This window comes from Siphateles boraxobius, unplaced genomic scaffold, assembly GCF_051911475.1.
Source record: "Siphateles boraxobius isolate OS27281-9 unplaced genomic scaffold, OSU_SipBor_1 25, whole genome shotgun sequence".
Classification (NCBI taxonomy): Eukaryota; Metazoa; Chordata; class Actinopteri; order Cypriniformes; family Leuciscidae; genus Siphateles; species Siphateles boraxobius.
The window spans coordinates 36,577,741-36,588,901 of record NW_027508866.1 but is presented as its reverse complement, the minus strand read 5'-3'; the positions used below and the strand labels follow the sequence as shown (position 1 = coordinate 36,588,901).

The 11,161-nt window shown below is 36.9% G+C and overlaps 1 protein-coding gene across 1 annotated transcript; it reads left to right on the top strand.

The window, feature by feature from the left end:
* The first annotated feature begins 3,144 nt into the window (after positions 1–3,144).
* gdnfa (glial cell derived neurotrophic factor a) lies at positions 3,145–9,452 on the top strand. The gene is made up of 3 exons (XM_077243829.1): positions 3,145–3,435; positions 4,447–4,659; positions 8,502–9,452. Exons 2-3 carry the CDS (start codon positions 4,473–4,475, stop codon positions 9,023–9,025), a joined length of 711 nt encoding a protein of 236 aa, XP_077099944.1. The 5' UTR covers positions 3,145–3,435; positions 4,447–4,472; the 3' UTR covers positions 9,026–9,452.
* The last annotated feature ends 1,709 nt before the right edge of the window (positions 9,453–11,161 follow it).

Below are 11,161 nucleotides of genomic sequence, written 5' to 3'. Positions count from 1 at the left end.
CACACGGATCTGTGAAAACAAATAAAAATGCTGTATTCTGCTGCCAGACCAGTAGATGGCGATGAAACACTATAGACTGAACACGTAATACGCATGTGCAATGTGCATGACGTCATCGTCTTCAGAGATTCGCGTTTTTGTTGTTTCCACGGAGACCGTTTTCAAAAACTTGCACTTTGAAACCCGTTTTCACAACTGCTTTTTCAGGCACCCAAAATGCCGTTGTCGTGTAAACGAACGAACGTTTTTAGTTGAAAACGGTGTCGCGTAAACAGCCCCTTAAAGTCATCATGAAATGGAAGTTGCACTAGTGTTTTCTTCCCTGTTGCTTGTGTCGTTTATCCGAGTGAAACGCTTCTGTAACAAGAACAAATGTGGGCGGGGCTTGATTTTGTCTGTGTGGAATTGTTTGGATGATTGTGGTTTGCTATGGGTGGATCTCATGTGAGTGACAGGTTGCCCCGCCCACATCATCAGAGAAAAGATGTCGCTGCTTGATTAAAGATTACGGCACATAATTTTTAAACAATAATGAGCTGCACCAATAAATCATTTATTATAAATGCTACAATATTACATAAAACAATAAGAATTGTCAATTTTGATTTCATGGTGACTTTAATAAGCTATAGCCGATTGAACTCACTTGGATTCCAGGATTTCAACTCTTGACTTTCAAGTCAATACGAGCAAAAAATATGAATGTCAAGGCTGTGAAAGACAGACTCGTTGAGTGAGAACATAGATCAATGAAGAACCTTAAGCAGAAGCACTGGGCTTACGGCCAATTATGACAAAATTGCTTAAATATAACCACACGCACATATCTAAATGTAGGAGCAGGAGATCGGACTTCACTACGAGACGACGGGATCACAGTGTCACAGCTGAAGAACACCGGATACTCGATCAACACTTCCACAGCATCTGTTTGGAGGCCTTAAAAACATTAATGCACATTTTAATTGACAAATAGTGGAGTTTGTTTTTACAGTTGAAGTATTCCTAGCATGTTCTGAACGCCTAGACTGTTTCCTATAGTGCAAAATGTTTATGACTGCGCTACAGTGAAACGTTTTATTCATTAGATATTAAATAGGGGTGTAACAATATATCGTGTTACATTATATCGCGATACAAAAATGCATTAATATGCATCGAAGATAGTGACAATATGTATTGTGTAAATTTCTGTGTGAGAAAAAAATTTAAGTTTTCAAATTCGAGTTTTAGTGTCAGTACTACATTTAATCTACATTTAATGTTGAATATAATAATGCAATGAGGGAATATTTGTGTGTCCTGATAATGCCAAATGTCTGATGTACCAGTAAAAAGTGTCCTACATTATACATTATTTTAAATATATCTAGTCAGTGACAGATTGCATGCATATTTGTCTAAAATAATCCTGTATTTTCAGCTTCAGAATCATGAATATTGTTTTTCTGGTGTCTCTATTATCCTGTGCTTTGGGTTTCAGCACCAAGTCCATCCTATTCATTTACACACTCAATGTAATATCATCATGTAATATCATTTAATCAACAGTACATTTTTTGTAAACCTTTTACCATATGTCTAGGAGTATCGCAATAATATCGTATCGTATCGTGATATGTATCGAATCGTGACATGAGGGTCTCGTAACACCCCTATATTTAAATGCAGTGTTCAGAAAGAGCATCATGACGAACCCGCTGATGGAAAGAGCATAAAAACATCAGGCCTGCATTATGAAAACACTCAACAGACGGTTAAAAGCAAACACGCTTTATAGACCCATCCAAGTTCTGAATATTCACCTTAATACCTATTCAAAGAAAACATGCCATGTCTCGTCTTTCAGGATTTGAGTGTTGAATTTAAGGGTTTGGCCCTTCATGTATTATAGGACAGATTTCTTTAGGAAATCATAATGACAACCAATGCTTTTACCTTCACAATACACTCCATCAACACTGTCTGAATGCACAAGACAAGAAAACATCAGGGGAAAAAATGATATTGTGTTTAATCCCATTTTATCCATTCATTTTAATAAATACATCGCAAAACAACCAACATGTTCTTACTCAGTATTTTACTCACCGTACATAAATGCATCCCTGATTTAAGAATGTTAATGTTAACAAGATTAAAACCATGGTATTTATAGCAGACATTGCAAGGTACTGCAAAGAATACCACGGTAGGGCAATATTGAAAGATACATATTTATGATGCTTTACTCGAAATAGCCCCCGTTTTATTAGACTGTTTCGAGCTTTTGGATAAGTAATATAGTCAAATGGTTTAGATACTGTATTTATTAGTGCAATGACAGCCCAGAGATTTGAGAGTAATTAGGATTTTGGGTTACACTAATAACTATAAATGATGCATAATTACATGCAACTAACCCTAAACCAAACCCTAATCCTAACCCTGAAGTAAGTACATGTTAATTATTATTACTCAATACAAGATACAATACAAAGAGTAACCCTTTATTTTAAGATGTCTTTGTTACAGTGTAATTATAGCCTACATTTAAGTATTGAGTAATAATAATTAACTACATGTACTTACTATAGGGTTAGGGTAGGATTAGGGTTTGGTTGAGGGTTATTTGCATGTAATTATGCATAATTTACTGTTATTACTATAGTAACACTGTAAAATAAACTGCTACCGGTTTTTACTTTATTCAATTCTCTCATTTATTTTACACATTTTCATTTTCAACACAAACTCTGAATGCTTTCATATTGTTGAATTTCAGCTTTATTAGTGTGTACTGAAACGGGGATGGATGGATCTGTGCTGCTGCTGATCTTGAGTTGAAAAATAGGGGCGTGGCCAGGGAGTGACGTCAGTGTCCTCGAACCCGTGAGCGTATTTAAACGCGCTCAGAGCTCAGTGTGCGCGTCAAACGCGTTTACAGGGACGCACGTGTGGATCATGACTGCGGTGCGCTGACAGATATCACTTCTTCACTTTCCCCTGATCTGTGTGGATATTAACAAGCCTTCACCTGGATTTCATCACCTGTGCGGTACGTTTCGGAGGCAGAATGCGGCGCGTTTTAACAGACGCGGGAAACTATTCCAGTTAGTTGGGATCCTCATCCCGATGTCTTCATCTGACGCGCTGCTGCTGCTGGTTTTCTCTCTTACAGACGCGGCGCGCGGCAGCATCACAGTCTCGCGCGTCGCGTTGCGTTGCGCACAGTGAGTTGAGCGGCGCGCGCGTCAGTTTGAGGACACTGGAGATCTGGACACTTCAGCGCGCGCTTCGTTTGGATCTAGTGGATAACATGTTGTGAATGGACCTGGAATCGTGATATTTTGAGGATAGCTCACGGATTTTATCTTTTGGATCTTTAAATGTTTCCCGGTTTGCTCTGAGAATTTGGCTTTTCTGAAGCTCTGGTCTGTATGGACCCCATTTAAGGTGAGTTTATATCATTATCTCTGCATATGGGCACAAATAGGTTTTAATTATTCATTTTTACAGTAAATAATCCGTACAGTTTTGTTCTTATGGCAGTATAGATGAGTTTTATTATTTTTTTGAATAATAAAACATATATATCTTTCATTGTAGGTTCTTTATATTCCGGGCTTTATGAAGCATGCAAAGAACCTAAAAAGGGTCTCCTGATGTCTGTAGTCTTCAAAACCCAATTTAATTATATTTATTTTTTTAAGAGTGCACTGTAAAACGTATACAGTATATAGTGGGATACCATATATATATATCAACTTTTTAATTTCAATAACACATTTAAAATCCACAGTAAATAATATGGAGACATCTTTGAGAGTTTGTTTACACTGGGGTCTAAAAATGAGCAATGCATTTTAATAGACTAATACTTAAAACGAAACAATTTCTGGTGGTTGTGATTGCATATGATGCATAAAATATCTAAACCACCTCGTTTTATGGCTCATAAAATATTATATAAAGCTTGAGATAATATAATGATTAAATAAAAGCAGCAGGTTTTAATGATCAACAAACGGAGCTATTTAGAGTAAAGCATCATATACTGCTATAAAAGTCATAGAAAACATCATTGAAACTGGTAGATTTTAGGTGGCTTTTCATCAACAGGGGTTTCGGGATCCGGAATGGGGAAAAACTCTGGCAGAAAACACACATTTTTTCAGCTCTGTAATATTGACAGAAATCTGTTTGGCATTATCTGGGCTCCAGCCTACAGAACACATTTCACGGAGGGCCTTCATCACAATATTTAATTCTTGCACTTTTCACAACTTAAAGCCTTCATTTCTTTCTCATTTCTCAACCGTTTCCCTTTGGGAAAATTTTCAGTAGCTCCATATCCATCAAATTAACACATGCATAATCTCTCCTTTTTCCATTTGCATGCATCGTTTTGTCAGCCGTGTGTGTTCTTGTGCAGATACTCACGCGTTTACCTTTCCACCGTTGCAGCTTCCCTCAAAGGAACTGAGTCTAAAATGAAGTTATGGGACATTCTAGCCACGTGTTTGTTGCTCCTGAGCTCCGTTTCCACACGTCCCGTCTTCCACAAACTGCATTCATCCACAAGAGCCGTCGTCCACAGTGAGATCCCCGCTCTGGACCCCGTCATCGACTCCCAACCTGCAACCAACAACCGAAAACAAGCCTCCATGGAGGAACAATGTAAGTCCGCATGCATGCATTAGCTAGTTGCCCGAATCAAATGTCATCACACGTGCATATAGTGTTAATTTGTTGCAGCTCAAATGCATTGGAGGAATTCTCTGAGCTGTTTTCAATTACTTACATAGTTGCATGTTGAGCAACACAGATATAGATGCACAACTGTGACAATACACTGGTCAAGAAGATGTTAAATGTGCGTCGACTGAAACATTAAGCACCGGTTAACCACATGTTTTACGTAACAAAGCCCACATGAGAATCCGTGGCCTTACAACACAGAGGTTGAGCTTTTAAAGTCACATTGTTTTATTATAAACTTCTTATAATCTGACATTGAGGCACTCAAGCTGAACGTGGCATTCCTCCGCACGGATTGTTTACATTAAACGCTGAGTTTTCCAGCTTTTCTCACAGGTTTTCCCGAGTAAGGTGCTGCCGTGAACACTCAGATCCTGACGTGACGGGAAAGGCATCCGCGGCTCTACGATGCACATTTCAGCAGCTGTTCCAGATGTTTAATCGTCTTTTACACACAGTAGTCTTGATGTGACGCGTCGTCGGCCACATGCATCATTGTGCATCGTGGGAACTTTCTAAATTAGAGAATTAACGAGTGGAACGCAGCATGTGGAACGGTTTGCATTGGACTGGTCTGTTGGCTTGTAAAATATGCATGAATTTATTTCGAAAACTCTTCCTTGCATAATGTAAGGCGTGCTGAAACTGAGAAACAAGCTGCAGAAAACAAACACATGTTGAATCACTCAGTGGCTTTTGTCTTGGGGATTCAATCCCTACATGCATCAGTGTCTCCAGCCCAAAACATGTTCCTGTGAACTGCAGTTCGGCCGCCGCTGAAAACTGACGCAGTTTGAGTGATTCTGCTCTGAGAAAGCACATGCGATCTGACGAGGATTTGAGGAACACACTTCGAGACTCAGAGTTCGTTCAATGCTCGAGGTGTTCAGATGAAAATGCACCTTCACATTCAATTCACATTTATTTGAATAGCGCTTTTCACAATACACGTTTACAGAAAATGCACGAGTCCACAGTTGCACGTATTTTATTGCATGCAAAATATAGAAAATGAGTTTGATGCACAAAACGGTACACTCTTAAAACTAAAGGTTCTTTATTGGCATCCATGGTTTCATGAAGAACCTTTAACATGCAAAAAAGCTTTGGTAACAGTACTTAAAATGTATTTTTAATGCATTAATTATGCCTTGTAATGCACCTTATTTTGCACTGCATGATCTCATTAATAATCGTAACCTCGGCTATAATACTTAACTATTCACTAATCACACCTTTAGAAAGTATGAAAACACATGACAAACAACCAGTTTTAGATACATCTGCAAATATTATAATGCATTTTAACTTTGGTTACAATTATGAAAATATATAATGCATTATGATGTACATATATAATGCATTATGCATAAAGGCTTTAAAGTAAAGGTTCTTAAGATTATTACAATGTTCTTTGAAAAATCGATAACTGAGAGGTTCTTTAGGGAACCAAAAATGGTTCTTCAATGGAATCGCTGAAAAAAAAAAAAACCACTTTATTTATAAGAGTGTGTGATGTATTGAACAGAATGTACATTTAACATAGCATTATTTTGCATAAAATAAAATATGGCATCTATCTGAACTAAGACGCATACTTGAAGAGAACACACTGGCTGAGTTGATGTGTGTGTTTACGCATTGTTCTACAGCCAGTGTTTGACACCTCGTATCATGAACATCTCAGCTAAACTAAATTCCCATCGCATCTGAATCCTCAGTCCCGCGGAGAACACTTCAGTTCACAGAGAAACAGATGTTCATGCATGTTAACGTATTTGCATGGAAAAGCAGGCATGAGAATCACGGAGATAGGCGTTGAAAGTGTTCTGTCAGATTACAGGAGTGAACCACGATTGATTATGTAGAACTTGCATCTTTGCATCATGCTGTATCTGTCACAGCTGCTAGTCTGAGAAGAAACGTCTTCATTGAGCTCCTCACATCTTTACTTCTCATGCTTGGACGAACTAACAACAGTTTTTAGCCACTGTAATTTAAAAACACATTATTCATATGAAAGTATAATTCAACGTTTTTTAAATATATTTTATTCCCATTAACGTAAATGCTTTGAATAGTTTTCATTAACAATAACAACAGGAAAAAAAAAGTTTGCATATGGATTAAGACTATCAAAATTCTCCGATTTTTTTGTAATATTTTCAGAATATACGTTTTATAAGCTCACGTTCCACCGGGTCAAAACTGTCCGGGTAATATGAAAGCTGTATACAGTTTTTTAACAGAAGAGGGTTAATAAAAACACAGTTTCTCTTCAAGATGATTAAATTGTAATTTTAAAAATGCATTAACCGTATGTCTGATATTATGATGCTAAATGAGAAATATTCAGCTGGTCATGTGATCTCAACATGGCGACCCACTCCATGCAGAAACTGCTTTTAGATGATCTTCTCATTGAGTGGACATCATTGAAACATTTTAAGTTAAATTAAAAATTAGGAAAATGAGGAACAAATTGTCCGCGTGCGAGATTATCTGCATGAATCCAGCATCAGTTGCAGATCTTTTCCCAGAACTGTGATACGCTGTATTGGGTTGACTGGAGTGCGAGTGAACTTTGAGACTGTAATGAAATCATGGTGTATTACATGCAGATCAAACGAGCGCTTGCTTTTGTTTAGGACGCATGTTTCCAGTTTGCGGTTGAGCAGATGTTTTCTGCTGTACCTCAATGTCATCATCTATAAGATTTTCCATGGCAGTCGCAGATGAAAACACGGACATGCGGGATCCCGAGTCACTCGCCGTTATTCAGGACGCCCCGATAGGGACAAATAAACAAGATCATACCGTATATACAGTCTGAGCATCCGCAGACCACAGGCTCATGTATAAACACTAAATGTTTCATAAATGTAAAGCAGAAATATTTCTGCACTTTATCTAGGTCACTATAAACCAGTGCTGTTTTAGTATCATTAATATGGTATTTATTCATTTTTATATTTTAATTTTAGTAATTTTTTGTGTGTTCTCATTGTTTTTTTTTTTTATATGTCTGTTTAGTTTTATACTTTTGTAGATTAGAATCTCATTTCAACCTGAAATAAAGAGAAAATGTTTTTAAAAAATGTAAAATAAATGTATGCACTCATTTCCAATGTCCTAGTAATTTTATAGTAAAATTCATAGCGTTTATTTAGCATCATTAATATGGTTGATAATATTTTGAATTAATTTTTTTTATAACTATAAGCAAATTTATACTAAAATTCATATCAGTGGTTCTTTAGTATCACTAATATGGCATTTATTATTGTTTTGATATTCATTTTAATTTTAGTTTAAGTTTTAATAATTTTGCTGTGTTCTCTCATCGGTTTTATTCGTTTTTTTAAAAACATGTCTTTAGTTTTATTATTTTATGTTTCAATTTTAGTTGTAGTAATTTCAGTACTTCAACTTAAACTAAACAAAAATGATAAAATATAAAAAAATAATAAAATAAATTGTATAATAAAATAAAATATAAAAAAATAACAGATTTTTTTTATACTATTTATTTCAGTGAACATTCACTTTAATTCAATTAACAAATGTTTTAAATAGTTTGTTAACAACAACAGCACAATGATTCATATTAAATTTTCAAATGATGTAGCTAAATGCATAATTTAAATTACATTTATCAGACGCTTTATCCAAAAACGAACGAGGAATATCACAAATGCACACTGTCAGAATGTATAAATATGCATCATTAATTAACCAATCTTTCATGGTGTGTCTTGAAGATGCTGTAAACGGCCTTTACCCGGAGCAGTTCGAGAGCGTGATGGACTTCATCGAAGCGACTCTGGGCCGACTGCGCAGATCTCCTCACACCGACACCGAATCTCAGCCGAAGCGAGGCCGAGGCCGTCAGAGAGGGGCAACGAACACCGAGAGGTCGGGACGGGGTCGCGGAGACAGAAAGAGGGGTCGCGGGCGAAAGGAAAGCCGAGACGACAGGGTCAAAGGTCAAGGGCGAGGCTGCCTCCTGAAAGAGATCCACCTGAACGTCACGGACCTGGGCTTGGGTTACACGACTAAAGAAGAGCTGATCTTCCGTTACTGCAGCGGCCCGTGTCACGACGCCGAGACCAACTACGACAAGATCCTGAACAACCTCACACACAACCGCAAGCTGGACAAGGACACGCCGGCGCGGACATGCTGTCGGCCAATCGCGTTCGACGACGACATCTCCTTCCTGGACGACAGCTTGGAATATCACACACTAAAAAAGCACTCCGCTAAAAAGTGTGCGTGCGTTTGAGCGACGACCCAAACCGCTGCGACTGGGACTCCCGCGGAACGAGATATTCAGTATTCACTGTTACCGAACCACAAGATGAGCGTTTATACAGTAACAAGCGTCATTTGGTGGAATAAGGAGCGCGAGTGTGTGTGTGTGTGTGTGTGTGTCTCTTATCAGTGGATTATCAGAGACGACACAACAACAGACTCCACATCTTTAATATCCAGAAAGCTATCTATATATATATATATATGAAAATGTATTTATTGAGATTTAATTAAGTTATTGTTATTTATTGCAATCCATTGTATTAGTGTGTTTGTTTCTCTTATTTATTTAAGGAGGGTTTTTTGTTCTCTATCTTGGATGGTGCCAAATTTGAGCATGTGTGTTTAAAGGAGTCGTTTACAGTTTTTTGTTTATTTAAACTCATGTCGTTCCAAAACCATCTGTGCAACACACAATCAGACGTTACGGTGCTGTTACATTAGCGAAATATACTTATAAAATAGTATTTTATATATATATATATATATATACACATGTATATAAGTGCAGTCAAATCAATTAATCGCAAACTTAAAAGTTTGTATTTACTGTATGTTAGTGACTACGTATATATATATACACACACAATATATTAATTTGACAGCACTAATATATACATATATATATAAATATATATATTTTTTGTAGTATAGATACTAGAAAAACTAGAAATATATATACACACATATTTCTATTTTTTCTAGTATATATATATTTGACATATATATGTATGAAATGTTTTAAAGTAGTAAAAATACCTATATATAGTATATTTTTTAAATGTATATTTATATATTATTTGACTATTTTGAAATGGGAACACTATTACAGATCGCATGGATTCCTATAGAAATTATGCCTGAATTTCCCCTGTAAAACTCACTTATCAGGTGTTCATCTGAATGCAGATCTTAGGAGATTCTAGTTTGCTTACAATGAAGGTAGATGATGATTCATACGGTTTCATTTGGCACAGTGAAAAACAGTGAATATAACTTTTAGCATATTATTAGTCTGCATGAGGAACGGAGCCAAATTTAAGACGTTATTCACTGCAGGTCTCATTCAGTCAGACTCATCATGCCATGTTTGGTGAAAAATGACTGACATGACAATAACTAAAAAAAATGAACAATAACTTAAATTTGTGTTTGTTCCTCACACAAAGCATCATGTGACTTGAAGAAACTGATTTTATGATATACTTTAATGCACCGTTTTGTCATTGAAAATCCTCTTGTGCTTCATGGAAGGTCAGACGGGTTTGGAACAACATGAGTTTGAGCAAATCTTTCCTCGAACGAATGATTCCTTTAAAGAAAAGCAGATAATCTCGTCCGGCCCGCGCGCTCTCCAAACTCTCTGCCGTTGTTTCCTACAACAAAACTACAGATAATAAGCAGGCAGAACTCCTTTACAGGACCAACTATTCTTGTAGAAAATAAAAAGCCGATGTTGTTCTGCAAAAGTGATTTTATTTCTTGCCGTCAGTCAGTGGAGACATCATTCACACAATCCTGTGAAAGCTCACATTAGGGATTCAGTGGCGGTCACTGGACATCAAATGGCTCGTCTCCAACGATCTCTTTAAAACACGGTCGTGTGTGTGTGTGTGTGTGTGTGTGTGTGGGGTTACATCTCGCTGTCTGAGACCCGAGTCGAGTTTGATCAGAGTAAATAATGTTACGTGTGTGTGACCTCTGAACGCTTCTCGCCACTAGGGGTGTAACGATACATATCACGATACTGAACTCACCATACAATATTATTGCGATACTCCAAGACATATGGTAAAAATATGTATACAAATATGGTACAAATATTCCCCCATTGCATTATTATACATTTTATTCAACATTATATATAGCAGTTTAATGTAGTACTGACGCTAAAGTCTGAAAACTTGAATTTTTATTTTGTGTGAACTATCCACGATACATATTGTTGCATTTTTGCATTGCGATATATTGTTACACCCCTAGTTGCTACCCAGCAAGCAATAGCCGTTTCTACTGCAATATGATATGCAAAATGATATTGCAATAGCAATTTCACCGTCTAGATTAACTTTAGACTCGATATAGTCTGGCTAACACACTTCTGTCC